This window comes from Photinus pyralis, unplaced genomic scaffold, assembly GCF_008802855.1.
Source record: "Photinus pyralis isolate 1611_PpyrPB1 unplaced genomic scaffold, Ppyr1.3 Ppyr1.4_LG2, whole genome shotgun sequence".
Taxonomy (NCBI): Eukaryota; Metazoa; Arthropoda; class Insecta; order Coleoptera; family Lampyridae; genus Photinus; species Photinus pyralis.
Genome location: NW_022170403.1, coordinates 21223365 through 21244258, shown reverse-complemented (window position 1 = coordinate 21244258; position 20894 = coordinate 21223365). Strand labels below are relative to the sequence as shown.

General features: G+C 36.7%; 2 protein-coding genes across 3 annotated transcripts; both read left to right on the top strand.

The window, feature by feature from the left end:
- The first annotated feature begins 2723 nt into the window (after positions 1-2723).
- On the top strand, positions 2724-17585 carry LOC116163224 (mediator of RNA polymerase II transcription subunit 14). 2 transcript variants are annotated; one of them, XM_031477081.1, is made up of 18 exons: positions 2724-3020; positions 3070-3202; positions 3253-3552; positions 3599-3731; positions 3780-4020; positions 4074-4212; positions 4262-4608; positions 4652-4811; positions 9444-9648; positions 9695-9855; positions 9903-10293; positions 10343-10653; positions 10703-11399; positions 11448-11612; positions 16263-16468; positions 16517-16678; positions 16726-16995; positions 17046-17585. In XM_031477081.1, the coding sequence occupies exons 1-18, from the start codon at positions 2854-2856 to the stop codon at positions 17418-17420; spliced, it is 4563 nt and encodes a 1520-aa protein (XP_031332941.1). In that variant the 5' UTR covers positions 2724-2853; the 3' UTR covers positions 17421-17585. The 2 variants fall into 2 exon arrangements, with proteins under 2 accessions (XP_031332941.1, XP_031332940.1); XM_031477080.1 differs by having other exon boundaries at positions 16251-16468.
- A 1403-nt stretch (positions 17586-18988) lies between these two features.
- LOC116164985 (protein FRA10AC1 homolog) lies at positions 18989-20051 on the top strand. The gene is made up of 3 exons (XM_031479251.1): positions 18989-19370; positions 19426-19585; positions 19642-20051. The coding sequence occupies exons 1-3, from the start codon at positions 19092-19094 to the stop codon at positions 19932-19934; spliced, it is 732 nt and encodes a 243-aa protein (XP_031335111.1). The 5' UTR covers positions 18989-19091; the 3' UTR covers positions 19935-20051.
- Positions 20052-20894: the final 843 nt, after the last annotated feature.

The following is a 20894-nucleotide window of genomic DNA, read 5'->3' as shown; positions in this document are numbered from 1 at the left end:
GTTGGCGACGCACCCCCTCCAACCCCCTGCGCCCCAGCCACCCCAACTTTTAAATCTTAAATAGTGACCCCCCATGTGTGATACGTCGTTGGAAAGCTCTGAAAAAATGCTTTCCAACCGTACCAAATAGCATTACATTTAGGTTAGTAATTATCGTGCAAATCAAAAAATAAACTAATATGATACATTTGAAATCTGTCGTATTTCAAACACAACCGGCGAACATAGACGAACTAAGACAGAGAATAATTCAAGAATGTCGAAATATTGCAAAACCAACATTTGAAAAGGTTCGACAAGAGTTTGAGAATAGATTATAACTGGCGATCAAAAATGAGTTGCTGTCGAGTCGGCTTTGGAAGTTCAAGTTAAATACGATTTTCCATGTAAACAAAAATTTCAAAGGGCGACTCGACAGCAACTCATTTTTGATCGCATAGTAATAATACTGTCTTACCAAGAACGGAAACCATTTTGAACATTTATTGAAATAAAAGCCAACTTTAGAAAATGTATCATATTAGTTTATTTTTTGATTTGCACGATAATTACTAACCTAAATGTAATGCTATTTGGTATGGTTGGAAAGCATTTTTTCAGAGCTTTCCAACGACGTATCACACATGGGGGGTCACTATTTAAGATTTAAAAGTTGGGGTGGCTGGGCGCAGGGGGTGTGAGGGGGTGCGTCGCCAACTATGTAATTGTGATTCCCCCTCCGAATTACCGAAACGGATTTTGATTTTTTTAAATATCTTGTTCATTTGCTAAGATATGGGGGGTGGTAAGTTTTCAAATTGTCACCCTGCATATTAGACTCAAAGAACGAAAACCTTCATTGAGCAAATTAATAAATATACACAATCCGTTATAAACTCTTTAGAACGCCCATATAACAGAACAACTGCTCGCAGCGGCTACAGCGACTCTATAGTGACAGTGTGGTCAAACGGTGGTGTTATTTTCTATTGGTAGCGCCATATTTTTACCAAATGCACCTGATTGGTACAAAGTAACATCATAGTCACCAAAGTACAATTTAAATTTAAACTGGTGGTGTTTTTACAGTTTTTTATTTGACATATTTCCTGTTTCCGTATTTTCGATATATTTGATTGAATTTGTTGGAAAGTCTCCTAAAATACTAAAGGTAGGTGTAGGTACACAAAATAATCTTGGATTGATTTTATATCTTTCCTCAGTATTTAATCAAATGGCTATTACATGCACATTGAAGGTAATAAAGTTCTCTACAAAAAAGCTTCAATGCAAAATGCTAAATGCAAAATGCACCATTAGTCTACAGTGACGTAACTAGGTATTTTTCGAAGCGGTGCCGGGTCTGGTTTTGGCGCCCTACCATATTTGCGCGCCTTATCACTTACCATTGAGCTCTAATTAATAAAACACTTTACATTTTTGAGAGAAACTTACACGAAATTTTAAAAGCACTGCACTACTTACATTTTAGAAAAATGGTTTGAATAACGAAGTCTTTCACTCGCAATGAAGAATAAAAATACATTTATAATGTTCTCAATTCTCGCGTCAAATTTAGCTATGACATAGGGTACAAGTCGTAGAAATGATTGCGTCTTAGAAAAAGGGTGCAAATGCTGGTCACACTAATACAGACTATTGTATATATCACAAATAAAGTATTATTATTAGCTTAAATCTGCAGCCTTTTCCTACCGCTGTAACTTTGTTCTACAAGGGCCATCCAGAAAGTAACAGACGTTTTGAAATAAAAAATTAAGACAGTGTAAGAAACAACTTTTATTATATAAGTACATTTGGAAGCTACACTCTTAGGCTATTTTTCAACATAGTCGCAATTCATATTGAGGCGCTTATCATAGCGTGGTACAAGTGTTTTGATTCAAACTTTGTATACCTCCGCCGTCTGTGGGGGCGTCAGAAGTGGGTACCGACAAAGGGAATGTAGTAGCCCCCTGACAAGATCTTATTGATTGTGGAGTCAAAACTGGCTAATAAAAGTATAAAGTACTGATCTACCACACAAAATTGCGCTGAAATCGCTTGGATGTTCCGTTCATCCTAAAGGACCGTAAATTTAGTTTTAATTATATTTCATTGCACCCTGTATTCGTCTTTAGCAAACTATTAGAATTTAACCGCCGTTCTGGCCTATACGGTACACCGCGATGCCCATCCCGACATAGTGCCCTCGGTGCTTCAGCGCCTCCGGCGCGCCCTTCCCTATTCAGAGCGCTGTGCCGCGGCACCTTTGGCACCTACCTAGTTACGCCACTGTTAGTCTATAAACCTTATATATATGATAAACCTACGAGTAAAAAATAAGAGGAGGGAATATAACGGTGGTGGGAAATAGCATAACACGCGACGGAAGTCGTCAAAATATCACTTCCTTTGCGCTGGGTCAGTTATGTCGACTTGAAATAAAATATGTGATTCTCCCATAAGCTCAATGATAAATTTGGAAAAAAATGGCGGATAAGCGCGTATGGCCACATTGTCTCTATAGAGTCACTGTAGCAGGGCCTGCTCAGCACTTAGATTGCTCAGCAGCGCTGTTGGCATCGAAACCTTACACACTAGGCACTAGACTGTAGTAAACAGAGATGCTTCTTAGTTCGCCATAATTTTGAATTGGAACCATTTAATTGTAAACACCCTGTACCTGATACATGCGACACTAGCAACACTGCTCACTTGGCAACTTGGCAACATCGAGATTATTTTGTTATTGTAGTTGTGGTTGGCGGCGCAGTCTTTTGCTACTCAACTTTCCAAAATTATTTCTATTTCTTCAGATTATCATGTGAAAAATCACATTTTGCGAGAAAATTAGCGCATATCCTTTAAAAGATGGCTCCGGTACCGCTTGAAGGCCTGCAAACCCCAGTGGCAAGCAGCATGGTGCAAAGTTTCGGAGGTGCTCAAGAAGGAAATCGAGGGGGCCAAATACCTCTTTCTATGCTTATAGATTTTATCGTTCAACGTACTTATCACGAGCTAACCGTTTTAGCCGAGCTGTAAGTATATCGATATCTTCCAACTGCGAATTGTATCATTTCGTTTAAGGCTTCCTCGTAAAACCGACATGGAAAGGAAAGTAGAGATATACAACTTTGCCATAAGGACACGTCAATTATTCGTTCGATTGCTAGCGTTGGTTAAATGGGCAAGCAGTGCGTCAAAAGTCGAAAAGTCTGCCGTAATACAAATTTTCTTTTAACTCTATGATGTTCATTTAGTGTGTCTTAGCGTATTATGGCATTTTTGGATAAGCAGTCTTTGCTTTTTGTCGAAACGGCTGACATGTTAGCAAGAATGGCCAGAGAAACATTGGTACAAGCGAGGTTGCCCAATTTTCACATCCCGGCGGCCGTTGAAGTTTTAACCACCGGTACATATGGCCGATTACCCGCATGTATTCGTGAGAAAATTGTCCCTCCTGATCCCATTTCAATGACTGAAAAGAGAGCGACACTTTTAAGATTAAATCAAGTTATACAGCACAGGCTTGTGACTGGAAATTTACTACCGCAGTTACGAAACTTGAAGGTATTCTATTTTGTAAAGCTAATTGCATTCAATAGTTGTACTGTAGATTGAAAATGGACGCGTTACTTTTCATGTGGAGCACGAATTTGAAGTATCATTGACTGTTATGGGTGATGGTCCCAACATACCGTGGCGGTTGCTTGAAATTGATATCTTAGTTGAAGACAAAGAAACTGGAGGTGGAGGATTTAGCATACATTCTTTCTATTCATGGGTTTTGTTTTCAGACGGCAAGGCTTTGGTACATTCATTGCAGGTTCAGTACATTCATCAGTTAATCCAAAGTCGTTTAGTTGATAATCCTGCTCCACTCACGGAGGTTTATAATTGTTTGCATTTCTTTTGTCAGTCTTTGCAGTTGGAAGTTTTGTATTCACAAACACTAAGGTTAATGAGAGATAGATTAGACGATCATATCCATGTCGATGAGTACATTCCGGGTAAATGTTTAACAGTTTCATATTGGAGGTAAGTGTTTGTGTGTAAGGCTCATTATCAAAAACTTACACGAATTAATTCAGAGAATTAACAAGCAAATCAAAGGAGATGACTAATAAAGATCCTCGGTCAGAGTTAGGCTATCGGTTAACTGTACAAGTAGATATTCATGATCCTGCCAGACCTTTAGCTGTGGTTCACATCCCTTCTTTAGGCAATAAAGTAAGAAATTTCTACTTAAGTATATCGTAATTCTTAGTGAATTTTTCAGGAAACAGAAATCACAGATAGAGCGATTCGTTCTGAGCTGCTGTCAATGGAACGGTTATTAGTACATACAATTTATGTAAGAACTCGCAGTCGACTTAACGATATTAAACAGGAGTTGCAAGGAATTCTAAAGGATGTCGACAGTAATCTACAAGGTTCACCTGCAATCCTATCAGTTGCGATTTTGCAGCCATGCTTACGTGCAGAACAACTTTTGATAACTGTTGATACTCACACTGGAATGCTCCAATGCCACGTTCCTCAATATGATCCCCCACTTATACCTGAATTACAGAATTCCCTTAACGGAGACCACGCTCGCTTGCCTACACTTATTACTGAATTAAGGTAAGATGCTTGCAATTTGCATTCATTTTTTATTGTGGTTTAGGTTTTGGATCACGCAGCGGCGGTGCGAGAAAACTTTACAGCACTTACCTGCCACTGCATCTGAACGACTTCCTCTTCTGCATCACCCGGATCATCCACTAACAAAAATCGGTCGACATAGAATGTATGCTCAGCTTCATCGACATCCCAATGTCGTACTTGTAAGTATGTTCATCAACAATTAATTTAAAAGTACAGCAACTTGTTACTAATATACTACTATTATAGTCCAGGCTATATAATATTTTTGAATGAAAAAAATTAGTTACCGGGCGAAACCGGGTTTTTCAGGCAGGTGAAATGAATAGAAATTGGGAAAAAATAATTAAAACTGCTGAATTTTTCCGCGGGTGAAATCACGGGAGTTGGAAGGGGTGGAAAGTGGTATTTTGCAAATTGTGGTAAAACTATTGATTTTAGACGAAAATGTTAAATGTAAAAGTTATAGAGGTTAAGAAAATGAGCACCTTTATATCTGCACTATTTTCACATAACCTCCAATTTTCCTAGAAAAACCGGAAAAACTGTTTTTTTCGTTTTTTATTCTTATTTTTGCGAAAAAAATGTCGTAGGGGTTTGAAATTTGGAGGTAACATAGCCTGTTTTATGATAAAACAGAAGATAATTGTTTGGGCCCATAAAGTTGAACCATTTCCAAGATCTCACGATTTCTGAAAAAACCACCTCTTTTTCAAGGGGATGAAAAATCTATTTTTTTTCATCGTACAGAGGTGCGCGGGGTAGCAAAATTTTCGTGAAGACTTATATTTTAATAAACAAAAATAAAAAAAATATTATTCCTATAGTAAAGATTCGAGAAAATCGCCAAAAACCGGAAAAACAGTTTTAAGATATACATGGTTTTTGACATGATAAATCAACATGTTGGATGTTAATAAAGATTTTTGCGAAATCTGTCTTCTTGCTTCTTTAATGTGTGCCTAAATATTCTCTTTTGTTATCTTATGCTCAACTGTTTTAGTTAAAACATCTTTATTATTTCTTTTTTCTGCCTTTTTACCGCAATAAAAGCAATTCGAAATAAAATCGAATTATGTATCTTGCTTCCTGATTCTTGAACAATTTATCTTTGTTCACTGATTCTTTTTCCTGCTTGTTTTATAGCTGATGCAATTGCGTTGGGCCTGTTGATAAACTTGCAAAATCTGCAATAAGAACGTTGGTTTTACCGGCCAAAGCAGATGATTTGAGAAGTCAAACCTGCAGGAATAAACTTTATGAGGATTATATTCATAATTCCTGTAAATTAACGATCAACAGGCCCAGCTTAATCCCATCAGCTGTAAAACAGGCAGGAAGAAGAGTTAGTGAAACATATTGTTCAGGAAGCAAAAGAATTCGATTTAACTTCGAATTGCTTTTATTGCAGTAAAAATGCCAGAAAAAAGAAATAATAAAGATGTTTTAATGAAGGCAGTGCCCAACTGGGAAACAAAAGAAAATATTTTAGCAACATTAAAGAGGAGAGAGAAGACAGATTTTCAAAACTTTTTATTAGCGCGGATCCAACACGTTAATTAATTTGCAAAAAAGCCTATTTACCTACTGTCAAAAACGGTGTATCTTAAAACTGTTCCCCCCGTTTTTGCCGCTTTTCTTGAAATTTTTCTATTGGAATAATATTTTTTATTTTTGATTATTAAAATGTAAGTCGTTACGAAAATTTTGCTACTCCGCGCACCTGTGTACGATGGAAAAAAATAGATTTTTCATCCCCTTGAAAAAGAGGTGATTTTTTACAGAAATCGTGAGATCTTGGAAACGGTTCACCTTTATGGGCCCAAACAATTATCTTCTGTTCTATCATAAAACAGGCTATGTTACCTCCAAATTTCAAACCCCTACGACATTATTTCGCAAGAATAAAAATAAAAAACGAAAAAAACAGTTTTTACATTTAACATTTTCGTCTAAAATCAATAGTTTTGCCACAATTTGCAAAATACCACTTTCCACCCCTTTCAACCCCCGTGATTTCACCCGCGGAAAAATTCAGCTGTTTTAATTATTTTTTCCCAATTTCTATTCATTTCACCTGCCTGAAAAACCCGGTTTCGCCCGGTAATTAATTTTTTTGAAAATAAATCATTTTAGAGCTATTTAGCCTGGACTACTAGTGCTACTAATCATATTCAGGGTAAGTAAATGGATCCGGAATGGTCGATTATCTCTGATATTTATGAAGCAATTTTTTGAATGATTCGTATGCGTAGGATTTTCTTAGTTTGCGCACACGTCATAGGTGTATTATGACGTCATCACTAAGTTAGTTTACATAGCATGATCATGATGCAATGGAAGAGAATGCATTGTGGGTAGGATATTACATCAACGACTTCTACTGACCAATTACATACTAAAAAAATGTTTTGGTAGTTATTTGTAACAGGTTGTCTATGTCGCGATCATTTACTAACAAGGTGGAGATTATTGTTTGGGCGTAAAGGAAAAATTAAAAAAAATCACAAGAATATGCCGATCGGCTGCAGGAGGAAGTTTTACAATACAACGATATCGTTAAATAATACAGGAAGCAAAATTCTGCAAATGGGACTTAATACATCAAGTGTGTTGTTGTGCGAGGATTTTGAAAATGAGTGGTGATCAAAGTGTGTATTTTAATTATAAGGCTTTATAACGATAAGTTTGTGTGGCGCTGATTTTATACAAAACCCACGTTAAATAAAGGGGATGCCTCGACTAGCGGCTGGATAAACCACACATAATATTAATGCTCAGGGTAGGGCGTTCCGTAACGATTTGACTTACCAGGTGAAAGGGCGCCACCTTGTTCTCTAAACGATAGAATTGTAGGCTCAACCTGAACAAGGAAGGGTGAGCCACCGTAGGGTAGCACAGTACCCCGTAGGATGGAATAAAATTACTAAACACTGGAGGCAAATACCCTTTGGTATAGGTATAATTAAAATCTATATAAATATAGCTGGCTCTATAGCCACCCGCAAACCAATACACATTAGATAAATAATACTAAGAATAATACCACACACGACACAAAACAAGCAAATACGAATCTGTATAAATCTATGACTAGTGAGTAAAGAATCCCTGAAATATCACATGCAGTATAGGGTAGCAATCGAGACGATGCCCCTGAAATTTAAACTCTTCCCCAATTTAATCCCAAATAACAAAAAAAAGACACAAACTAGTTCCCCACCCTCTTAATTTCCCCTTACGTTAATAGGTAGTGGCCAGGATGCCAAGATTACACGGAGTTGCATATATGGAGGTACCTTATATGATAGCAAATACAGTTTAATGTGGTAGTACCGGGGCATGTATCGGGCGAATTGAGTATATTCAGAGCGCTTACAAATTGTACACGTCCACGGCCTTAGGGACGTATGAATGATCCGCGATTAAACCTCCCTTAAAAATCGTACATACTCTACTGAAAGTGTCTAAATGTGCGGGCAGAGGACAAACCTCGCTTAACTATTTCAAATCTTATGTGCCTATGCAATGGCGTACACACCAAATAAATTACTAAATAGATTATCTTAACGCGTTCACCGTGCTCCTGTTTTTGTGGCAACTACGTTGTTACGGTTCCCTATTCAGGCTTGATCGTATCGATTGTCCACCTGTCAGTGGGTAATGGTGGTTTGTCTTTCGTCCACTTAACAGGGAGCGAGTGCGCCGTCTATAGCTGGCTTGTGGAGATGGCGATTCAAATAGTAATGTAACTGCGAAGTGGGAACATGGCAACAAGAAGGCAGAATGAAACTCACACCAAAAAAAGAACCCACAATGAAAAAGAGGGTTTCTTTTGTAGTTTACAATAACAAGATGGCCTTGATCATTAGCTATCGAAATTGATTGAAGTGTACAACAGGTGTCAATGTCAAAAAAATTAACATATCCCATAAAGGTTAATGGGCTAAATGGTCTCCACCAAATCCCAACTCATTCGTATTCCATGGACTCAGAAATCCGCCATCAGCGATACTTAATTAACTTAAATCCATGAAGAATTTTAACGACGAAAATTTACAACCTGTTGCTATTCAAGGCATTCGAACAAGAAGGAAGGTATCGCCGACCGTTAAATTTATCGGGGAGATAATACTCATGCGCAAAGCAACCCAAAACGCTCAATGTCACATAAAACAGTGGCGCTCCCAAGAAAATTGCCCCGAGAAACATAGGCGTAGCAGGATTGAACGGTGCAAGCGAATTTAAACCGTTACAGCTTATATGATTCATCGATTGCTTAGAGGAACTAATGGAGGCAATAAGACATTGTAGTCGATATAAATCAAATCATAATTCTGAGACTTCAAAAGGATACATGTGGGTTTGGATCGAAACATTCAAGATCTGCAGGTGTTGAATTGTGTCTACCTTCGTGGATTCCTTAAATAGCCTTTTCCTGCTGCACTGTTATTTAAACCGTAAAATGTGTCATTTGCGGAATGTTGCTTTGATCTTCACGAATTAGTTAACAGTAATAAACAGAGTGTACGATAGAAACAGTTTGTATGTGAATAGTCAGGATTTACACATCGTCGTCCGTAGTGCCGAATATAAATCAAATACGCTATTGTACGACACAGTATTAAACTAGTGACAATAGTTTATTATTTCAAATTTTTGTATTTTACATATATATAATATACTACTAAGTAATAAATTATTCATAGTGTAACTTGCAGTGACATATGCATCCGTTAATGATAATTATGTATGTGTACCGAATGGTTTTGTTGGTAAGTTGTGATCATAATGTTTCTTTCTTTCGTGTACAGATTGTTGAACTGAAAGAAAAAGAAAACAGTCCATGCGAAGTGGATTTTGCATTTCACTTAGCCGTAGTAAAACACTCCAGCATCGAAGACCACCCTGATGATGACAATATTGAAACGGAAATCCCCAAGGTGTACTTAAAGGTTCAGTCTCTAATCGAGTTAGACACGTTTGTCGTTACCCACGGACCATACACAACTGTTGATGGTAAACCTATTTCTAAAACCACTCCTCTTTAATCATTCTGATGTAGACTCTGATCACGTCGAACCTGGAAATTTGAAAAGAAGGGCAACTTCCAAAAACGAATCGCATCCTAGAAGAACAAAACAACCGGCATATTTCATATCAGAACTTGCACATGTGGTGGCTATGTGTGATGAACGCCTCCCCTTTGTTACATTAGCGAATGAGGTTTGTCTTGTACGTTTTACCGTATCATCACTGACACAAAATTGTAGCTTACGAAACGCAATATTTTTCATCAAGGCTTACAAGCAGAAGCGAATGCAACTGGATTGGTGTTGCGGCTGATTCAGTTACCTCCTCCCACTCCAGCAATAGGACAGTCTCCAGCATGGCAGTCTCTACTAAAACGTCTTTTATCAGCATCCATCAGAGTGCAAAGCAAAGGGATGTTAAAAAGTTGGATGACAGAATTTGTGTTTTACTCCAGTCCATTACTTAGCACCCATCCTAAAGAGCAGGGTTCTAGACGTCCTGTTTATTTCCAATATGATGTGGGCATTGCCGATACAATTTCACGAACCGTGGATTCTTTACTTAGTGACTGGGCTCAGATTGTACATCTGTACACGATTGTGTACGAATTGAGCGAATATTTAAGTATCGGTAGGTTGTGAGTTCGTAAAGCAAGCAATTAATTTATCTTTCATTTTAGAAAAGTATAATTTGGCAAGTGTTTTTAGCGTTAAATCGTATAGTTATAGCAAGTTAGTTCTTTGCTATGGGCCCGATAAGGGTGCAATGGTTTCTATTAACTGGAACAATACCGAAAAGGCGTTTCAATTGGCGTTTGGGGCAAGTAATAACGCTTTAAATGCTCATTGTTTAGTACGAGAACAACTAGAAGCTCATTTAAACCAACATGGGAACCTTTCCCAGATAGTGCAATTGTTACACGAAACATATGAACCTTTAATATCTATTAGTAAACTGCCATCTTTACCACAATTAGGAGTGCATAATGCTGTAAGGAAATTCATTTTTTTAATTCTCAAGGAAAATGTTTTAATTGTAGAGACCGCAGGTGCCCGTTCAAACTTTTACAGTTATGGCTCAGAGCTGTACAGGTATACGCTTGGCTTACCAGGGAATGTATTGTATAGAGTTGCGTTTACGGGGAGGCGGTTTAGTATCTTTGCGTGATGGTGCTTATAGCCATTTTGATCGGAGTAATGTTGTGGAGGCGTTTACTCCAACTCAAGGGTTAAAAACGTTTTTATCGAAGTACGTTGATGAGAGTGCGGTATTTCGTCGACGGTCGCAGTCCGAGGACGATAATCCGCCTTCGCCAATCTCAATGGAGGTCGACGGAACTAATTTTCTGATGCATCATAAAGGACCACAATCACCAGTACAGGCACGAGAGGCCGGGCTTCGTTTCCATCCTCCATTAACACCACCTTCAGGTTCTAATCCTCACACACCTGCTAGCCCACACACTACCAATATGAATCAGCCTACCACTCACACTAGTTTTGGATCAAGTCCGGCAACCTCTTTCAGTCTTGCATCTCCCACGTCTCTTCCTGGAAATATAAACCCTAGTCCAATACCAGTCCTTCCACACCCCAGCCCAAGTTCCGGTCTAGTGGCAAACTCACCATTGAACCCTCACGTCCCTAGTCCCGGCGGATTATTATCAAACTCGTCGCCGGGGCCTGCTAATGCAAATCTTCCAGGGCATTCTCCAGGGAGCAGTTTTATGCAAACCGGTAAACATTTGCACTTTCACTCTTAACAATTTGAAACGCTAATTGCAGGCCACATTGACGGCAGTCCTTTTCCCTCATCTCAAAGTATGACATCACCGGCAGCTTCAAATTGGCCAGGGTCACCAAGTATGCCTCGACCTTCACCAGCCAGACCTGGACAATCACCTGGAGGTCATCCTATTATGCATAGTCCACAGTCTGATCATAAAATAGGTATGATAATATGGTAACATGTTGCTATTAAATTTGAGCCATAGATTGTCTAAACAAAACCTACTTATTTGAGATCAATTCTGTAGATTAGTGGATCAAAGTACAATTTGCCTATCTCAAATTGGTTGGCTACTAGGGGGCACTTGTTGAATTAAATCAGTTTCTTTGACGACATATAACTTCCAGATAATGTTTTTTTTAACAAAGTTGTTTTATAGATCAATGATTTTTAAAAACATTTTCATCAAGGAACCTATTTAATTTGAAAAACGCCTTCTAGCGATAAAACGGGTTATATCTAGCCTTTTCTTCTTTCATAACCTAGGCGCTGGTCAACATTTTCTAATCATGAGTTTCTATAAGAAAGCGATATTTTGTGTATCTTGGTTTTATCACAGATTTAAACACTACAAATAGCTTATGACATCAACATAAACATGACATAAAATATTGTGAACAATTCAAAAAGTATATTACCCCCCCCTCCCCATATAAAACAAACAAATACCCCCGACCAATAGCACAAGCTGATAACAAAAATCGTAATTAATTGAATTGAGTCATTGAATAAGCACCTTAAAGTAGTTAGAGCGCCTAGGTAAAAGTAACAAGAAGTTGGTGAAAATTTGGTCACTTATTCTCTGAGAGACGAACTTTCTAATGGTCAAAAGAAAAAAGTGTTCCTATGTGCCGTTTCTGAGATATTTGACAGTAAAAACAGGGTATTTTAACATGAGCTCTTATGGACAGACTCAGTTTTTCTGAGCTAGCGAAGGTTTTTGTATCAAGACTTAAATGAGATGGGTCTCATTAGAAGCGAAATTTTGTGACGAATCTAAATATGCACGGAAAAGTACATGTTCATGATGAAATAAGGAAGATATTTACCGCCGGAGCGGCGTCTGCTCAGACGCGGCGGCACACTATGCAGCACGCGTTTAAATCTGATGACTTTTCCACTAGGTCTAGTATATAGCTGAGCTAGGACAATCTTTTCCTTCATCTGCTGAGCACTTTTCTTCACAAAAGGCATGGTGTCTTTTAGAAAGAACACCAAAACCAGCGATATTTATAAAGGCCTGCACACGTCTTGTTGACACACTGATCCGATCGGGATCAAGATAGCGACTGGGGATCTCTGGCGCCAACATCGAAAAACCAAATCCACTACACCGACTTCACGTAAAACGCCAAATTGTTTAGTTTCCCGGCTTTTACATACGTCTCGCATATGTTTTGATTAAAAATAAATATATTCGTTTAGGATTTACCGCTTACACTGTGAATATTTTAGTCGCGGTGTGTCGTCAACATTAAATTTAGTGTGCAAAGGTTTGAAACAGGGTCGAAAAGTAGGTAGACTAGTCAAGTTGACTACTGTATATACCTTTTTAAAATTCATGTAAGACGTTTGCATTGTGCTGAGGTACAAAATAACACTCATACCGTATTTCTAATTATGTTTCCTTCATAACAACATTTTTTTGGGGACGTTTACCGTAAGTAATAGGTAGGCCGAGTACATCACTTGACTTCAGCCGAACGCGCTCTAACTACTTTAAAGAAGTATAACTACATAGGAAAACCTGACATCGGTGTAACGTGTGTTGCATACACTGCAAAGTGGTTAATTACCACAAATATTGAAGGATATTTGGCCTCGGGCGGTAAATAATGACTATTTTAAACAGGGAAACCAGTTATACTTAGGGGCCCTTTGTTTTCCTTGTTTATCAGAGTTGAACAGTGTTGTCATATTTTTTTTGTTATATCAAAAAGTAGCTTTATTTTATTTTATGTTTTTGCACCGAGTATTTCGGTACCTAGTCCGTTTTATTGAAGCGAATGTAATTAGAAATTTGCATCAATTTTTTTGATTATCTATGTAGTTTTTGCATAATACATAACATTGAAATTGAATTATTTATTATTGATGTTAGGGATCTTCCTTTTATACGTCACGTTTGACTTAAGAAAAGATCCTGCTAGGAGCAAAAGAAAATATTTTAGGAACATTAAAGAGAAGCAAGAAGACAAATTTCGAAAAAATCTTTTATCAACATCCAACACGTTGATTTATCATTTCAAAAATCCTGTATATCTTAAAACTGTTTTTCCAGTTTTTCTATAGGAATAATATTTTTTATATTCGTTTATTAAAATATAAGTCTTCCCAAAAATTTTGCTACCCCGCGCTCCTCTGTACGATGGAAAAAATATATTTTTCATCCCCTTGAAAAAGAGGTGGTTTTTTTCAGAAATCATGAGATCTCGGAAACTTTTAATTTTATAGCTTTAATGTAAATTTAAATCTTCACAATTTGACAATTGATTACTAACAATTAGTAGTTTTGCCACAAATTGCAAAACACCACTTTCAACCCCCGGGATTTCATCTGCGGAAAAGTTCACTGTTTTAATTATTTTTCCCTAATTTCTAATCATTTCACTTCCATGAAAAACCTAGTTTGAACCGGTAACTAATTTTTTTGTCAAAAAATGTTATATATACATTGAATATAAGGTGCTTATTCAATAGTACCACCCTACCTAATTAGTAATTACTTATAATGAAAGTGCGGATTCTAACATTAAATCTGAAATTAATTACTGAGATCATTAATGTGCCTAAAATTACCAGATCCTTATATGGAGCTAGGTAAAGTTTGATTGTTTATTATGTAAAGATAATGGTCCTTAGAACAGTTTCTTTTGTTTTCTTATTAGATTAAACTACATGTTTTACTTTATTTATTGTTCCTTATGAACTTACATTTCAGTTTTCAGATTGATCCTCCCTTACATATTATTGTTATTGGCATTGAATAAAAGCTTATTCAATATTTTAATCTAGTTTATTCAAACTCAAAGCGCCTGCCAAAAATCTGGCAACGTTGGAATTTTAAAGAAGTAAAGAAATCTGCAAAGTCGGTAACTAGCTTTAAATTTGTGGTTCACTTTCCCCCACAACAGAGGAACGACAGAATCCTGGGCAGATTTTCCTATTTCATCAGTTAACACGGGCGTTATACTTCTTTAAGGTGCTTATTCAATGATTGAGTTCAAGGTCACTTTCTTGCAAATTGTTAAGATTATAAAACGATGTACACGATGTATAAGTCTGTATGCATTGTACATTGGAAAATTTATATTTTAGCGGATGCAACACATCGTTTTATTAAGATTATTGGGATAGAATGTTCTTTTTAAAATAAATTTCGTTTTTTTTTGTCTAAACTTCATTTTTTGTTTTTTTTGGCTAAGAAGTAGTTTGCAAAAATCGGCAAAATGAGCCTACACTTAAAACATAAGGATGCAGTGGTTTCTCTTGCGGCAGTGACCAGCAAAGTCACAAATCAGGCTGTGACTGTGGCAGTACATCCATTGATACTCATTCATTGTTGTTTATTGCCAAATAGTCTGAAACTTCAGGAATATTTAGAAGCCCAGTGAGTTGATTGTGTGATTACATACGGTTGTGGACAAAGTACTTAATAGCCGTGTAGTACATTGATCAGTGCGATTGGTGAGGTTCCAGCCGCCCCATTGGCTGCCATTTTTTTAGTTTGCAGTTTTTTTAGTGCAACCCACGAAAGTGGAGCGCTTATGTCCTCAATTTTCCGCTTGTATGTCTCTGTCCGCCGTCCCACGCTATAGCTCAGTTCCTAGACTTTGTTTCGACTTCGGGTTTTTACTATATGAAATATTTTGGTCACCAAAAATAAACGTGTATTGTTTCTTGGTCATCAAGCAATCGAGTTTCATATTTTTGTCACGAAAATTGATGAAATCATTAACGATTTTGACATCTTTTGGATTAATATATTTTGATTACCAAAAATGCATATGGATCGTTTTTTGGGCATCATGCAATAGCTTTTTTGTAACAAAATTGGTCCACATTTGACCGATTTTGGGCAAAACACAATGGAGGCCAAAGTTAATTTTTGCTAATTGCATATCTGGAACCCATAATATAGTGAACACAAGGCCTAGAGACTGAGTATAGCACAGAGTGACGGACAGACGCACTGAAAAGTAAGGATATAAGCGCTAAAAACTTTCTTAGGTTGCGCTAAAAACTTACTGTACAATAGCTGGTATTCACAAATGTATGCTACGGCCTACGGTACTACGTTTTTCGGTAAAAGAAAAATATGTCACATATTTTATACAGTTTATTTGTCTTTTATGAAAAAATGTAGCACTGTAGGTCATAGCACACATTTGTGAACGATACCTGATATGTAGGTACAGTATAAAATAAAAATGAAAAACCTCTGGTTCCAAATAAATAGGTAAAGGCTACTCGGCTACATTAGAATCGCAGATATGATAAATCGGCTACAAGATAGGTACATAAGATAGTAAACCATGTCAATTAGGAAATCAATTTGCTTCCTTGTTAAAAATAAATGAAACAGATTTCTCTGCATGATGAAACACTACGGTGTGTGTACTTATCGGTCTATTTTAACCAGCCATGATATATCTAGAGTGTATAATCTGTGGTTTTAAGGTAGTGTTCTTAAAGTTTGGGTATACTTTTCAAAAAAAAAGATTGGTCTCATTCTGTGTTTCTGCAACCATTGTTATTATTTGTGATTGTAGGTTTGCTATTGTTTAATGTACTAGAAGCCTCTATTTTAGGTGTTCATTTATCAAGAGTTTTGCCACAAAAATCATGGGCTGGTGCAGTCCCAACTTTATTAACGCATGAAGCGTTGGAGACGTTATGCTGTCCCTCACCCCATCCCCAAGGCCTTTTGGGCCAGGAGCTCGCGCCGCTTGAAAGATTTTTAGGATGTGTTTATATGCGACGACAGTTGCAGCGGTTTATACAAAGCGAAACTTATGTAAATGGGTTGTTGTCTCTATCTGTTTTTTATATTTTGCATTTTTAGCTGACAGGAATTCCTAATAACGAACCGGGCGTCATTCATTTTAAGATTTCCGACAACTTTCAGTGTCGAATTGGCTTAAACCCCCAACACTTACAATCATTGCACCTAAAGATAACACCTTTGCTGGACCATAAAGATATATGGAGTCCGGAAGAGCTACAAGTAAGTGATTCTCGATGGTAAAATTGGTTGTGACATATTTTATGCAGATTATGGAGAAATTTTTTGACACTAGAGCGTCGGCTCCTCCATATAAACCAAACGGGATGTTTGGATTCTTTTGCATGTTAAACGTGTCTATCAATGTCCTCAAGGATTTCATACAAATTATGAGGTTGGATCTCATGCCACAGCTAGCCCAACAACAGGGTTGTAAGTGGTCAGTGCAATGGATGCTTCGGATACCACCTTCGGCTATTCCAATTGTACCAATAGGCATGGCAGCTTGTTTAGTCTATCGAAATAAAATCTTATTTTTTGTAAGTTTTCTAAGTTTGTGTCGATCCTCTAAAGTGCAATTATCTTTCAGCTGCAAATCACTCGTATAAGTTTACAATATCCAAACAACATGGATCCTCCATCACTAGTGCTTCCGTTAGTGTATGACATAAGTACGAATTTAACTCAGTTGGCCGAAAAGCGGGACGCCGGACCCGCTACTGCAATGTCCGCCGCTAGTCAACTGCTTAAACACTTTGCACAATTTCAAACGACACATTCAGAGTGTTCGTTGTTTCCTGCTGTTCGAGAGCTATTAATGAACTTGACATTGCCGTCTGAACCTCAACAGCCCAGTCCTGTATCGTCATCAGTTCAACAAATTCAATCGCCTGCAATGCAAATAGGACAAGGACAAACAGGATATCCTGTTAACTTGCCTATGGGTATGATGGGACCACAGTAGTATTATCTGATGTAATAATTTCTTTATTAATATGTAAAGTCTTATTTATTATTTTGTTACATTTTAATAGTGATTTTTTTGTCTACGAAATGTTAACATCATTTTTTTATAAAATCTATGGAATTTTATTGCATGTGACTTATGTACATACAGTGTTTAAGTAATGCTTGCATAACTTATTGAAGTCGAGAGGGTTTCCTATGTTGACCTGATAGCTCGCCATCCAAACTATCTAATCATACTATTCACTAAAGAATGGTTGATGTTTTAAATTACAATTTCTATATAGGCAATTCCAAGGTAATATTAAAATGACAATATACTACAAACAATATTCACAAAATGCCAAGAGTTTTAAGCATATTTTGTCCATCAGAAAGTAAGTAAAGCCCGCTTGACATGGAGCAATAAAAATTGCAATTGCATGCAAGTTGCAAGAAAAATTGCGAAAGGCATGCGCAGTTCAAAGCCAGCTGATCAATTGCTGCAAGAGACTTGCATGCAATTTTTATAGGACCGGTGCTATTTTTCTTGCATGAATCGTGCAATTCTAGGGATAAATCTAGTTGTTTTTGTGGCACCAACCTAGTAAAATACAGCGGCGGCAACTGTGATGCTGAGAGACGCACTCATTACTTGTTTTTACTAATCTTATTTATTCTTGTAATTTTCATGTTTCTTCAAGCAATCAAAATTTAATTTTCATTTGAGGTTAACAACTTTGTTGACAAATCCATATGTTTCTTCTGTTGGCAGACATGTGGCAATTGAAATAGAATTGCACCATGTCAAATACCATGCAATGCTTATTGCATGCAAGGATTTGACCTTGCAATTTCTTTCTGCAAGTTCTTGCGCGTAGTATTGCTCCATGTCAAGCGGCCTTTAGGTTTGGGATCTTGGACTATAATGAATAAATACGATTAATAGTGTTGAAAGCACAAAAATAATTAATCAGCGAGCAGGGGTTCCTATAACTCTAGACTGTCATCCAATCCAGATCTAAATCCAAATGGATTACCTGGAATTATTTCTCGCCCTATGAATGAATAGCTTTCTTCACCATTGTAGATAATGTAAGTAAAAAGGTTATAGGCTTTTTATCTGTATAAGCTGGTAGCGGTTGAAGCTCTGGGAAAGGTTAAAGACACTTTCCAAAAAAAATGTCAGAATATTTCAAACTTATTTTTTTAATTCTCAAGCTCAAAGTATGATTTCTGCATAAAATGATAATAGTTATCAATGAATTGTCAAGCCACTACCACTTAGAGCTATTTCAAAAGGTACTGTCATAATAAAAAATGCATTGATTTAGTTCTTTCAAAGTTACGATTTACGAAGCTTAGCTACTCGATCTTCGCCTTTCCTGACTTTTATTTTAGTAGCTATCAACATTATACAGTAATAAATCGCTATATAATGTTAATATTTGTTGTACATATAGAATCATTGAATAAACAATGATACGATTCGACAATGGTACCGGCATTGTATTATGCTTATTTACATGCAGTGTTACCAATGTACAAGATACATCCAGACTTTACTGTTTTAGAATCTATACTAGTTTTAAATAACGGTTTAGAACCACTGGATGCTTGGCTCAACGAAGTAGGGTTAGGTTATTCTTTTTCAACAAATATTCTTGGCTGAAAAGAATTATTGTTAAAAATGAGTTTTCGAAGTCAGTTGAGATACATGAACCCTTACGATTTACATAAAACTCTAGTGAATGAGTACATTTTGAAAAGGCCAGGCGACACCAAATTGTTGAGAAGAGATACAGCTCGAGATCGTACAGACTTAGATGTCATACGCGAAAACCATAAATTTCTATGGGATGACACAACAACACCGGACACCTGGGAAGAACAATTTGCCAAAAAGTATTACGATAAATTATTTAAAGAGTATTGCATCGGCGATTTAAGTCGTTACAAAGAAAACAAGGTAAGCGTCTGCTAGTATAAGAGAAGTAAATGAAGCGTACCATTTTGTTTGAGAGATAGCACTCCGTTGGAGAGTAGAGCAGGAAGTTGTCATAGGAAAAGGGCAATTTACTTGTGGTAATAAAATATGTACATCCAATGAAGCATTACGTACGTGGGAAGTGAATTTTGCCTACAAGGAAGACGGCGAGAAGAAGAATGCTTTGGTTAAAATACGTAAGAGTAATTAACTTTTAATGTTACAAATAAACTAAATCAAACAAATTTTCTAGGTTTGTGTCCAGAGTGTTCTCAAAAGTTGAACTATGTCTCGAAAAAACGAGAAGTAAAGAAAATGAAACAAAAAGGACCAAGGCGATTGTCTACATTAGGTTTAAGGAAGAGAGACGAAGATGGGAAAGAGAAAAATGAGGAACCCAAAGCTCCAGAAAGTACACCTTCCAATTCAACGTTGTGTACGAGTTCTGAACCAAAGGAGGAATCTCCCTGGGAGAATATTAAAGTGGAGGAAAGCAAATCAAGGGATGAGGAAATGGAAGAATATTTACAGGAATTACTGCTTTGAATATTGTTTTTTACAAATTGCTGTTTTGACTTAGTCTGTACCTTTTTACAATTTTTGAACTTCTAGTTATTTCTGACTGCTAAATAAAGCTAAAATATAAAGTATAGTTCAGTTTTAGTTTTTTTTTAATAAAATGAATAGATGTTTTTCAAATTGAAATTCGGAAAACTCATTAATCTATGTGTTGCAAAAAATACCATAGAAGAAGTAAATTGTAGTAAATCCGCCATATTTGAAAAAACAGTCAAACGTTCTTGTGAAATACTGCTTTGAATTCTCGATAGTGTCTTTCTTTGCAATGATGAAAAGAACGTCGATACTAAAAAAAAGTTGAAATATTAGTCTTAGTTTTTTAGTAAGATCAGTGAATAGAAAAATCGTTTTTTATAAACAACAGCCGTTGTAATGAGAGTAGAAAAACGTACAGCACCAATTTGGAAATGCGACACTCTTTTTTACGTCAGTACTTAAAGATATTATTTCCATCTATTATGGTATAGGGCATATATTTTAAAAAATAAGTTCCGCGATTTTTAGAAAAGAGCGCAACGTTAACATAAAAGTAGGCAACTCAAATTGCACCCTTAAGGCGATATGTCAGTCATTACTTACAAGGGAAAACAAAAGAAACTACCTGGCATTATCCTGGCCCATTGTTACTTCGTTACTAATGACATGGATTAGATAAACTACTATATATAATAATTAGCTAATGTTTATTTATTTTTTGTATAGAAATTTTTTTTATTTATTATATTATTATTTATATATTTTTTATTCTATCTATATACTCCTAGATTCCTCAAGAAATTTGTTTAGGAAGGTATCAAATAGTAGCCCCATTTTTTTTGCTGAACTCCTGTCTCCTAGGCGGAATACGACCACATGTGTTTTACATGCATATTGAGACGATTATACCAATAATTTGATGGCTTCTTGTCGCAATTTAATTGTGGTGTA

What these genes read in the sequence shown, in the direction of transcription:
- LOC116164985 (XM_031479251.1), top strand. Translation starts at nt 19,092, where the DNA reads ATGAGTTTTCGAAGTCAGTTGAGATACATGAACCCTTACGATTTACAT. An exon ending in GTCGTTACAAAGAAAACAAG is followed by an intron (nt 19,371 to 19,425) that starts GTAAGCGTCTGC and finishes TTTGTTTGAGAG; the next exon opens with ATAGCACTCCGTTGGAGAGT. An exon ending in GAATGCTTTGGTTAAAATAC is followed by an intron (nt 19,586 to 19,641) that starts GTAAGAGTAATT and finishes CAAATTTTCTAG; the next exon opens with GTTTGTGTCCAGAGTGTTCT.
- LOC116163224 (XM_031477080.1), top strand. Translation starts at nt 2,854, where the DNA reads ATGGCTCCGGTACCGCTTGAAGGCCTGCAAACCCCAGTGGCAAGCAGC. An exon ending in GAGCAGTTTTATGCAAACCG is followed by an intron (nt 11,400 to 11,447) that starts GTAAACATTTGC and finishes CGCTAATTGCAG; the next exon opens with GCCACATTGACGGCAGTCCT. An exon ending in ACAGTCTGATCATAAAATAG is followed by an intron (nt 11,613 to 16,250) that starts GTATGATAATAT and finishes ATGTACTAGAAG; the next exon opens with CCTCTATTTTAGGTGTTCAT.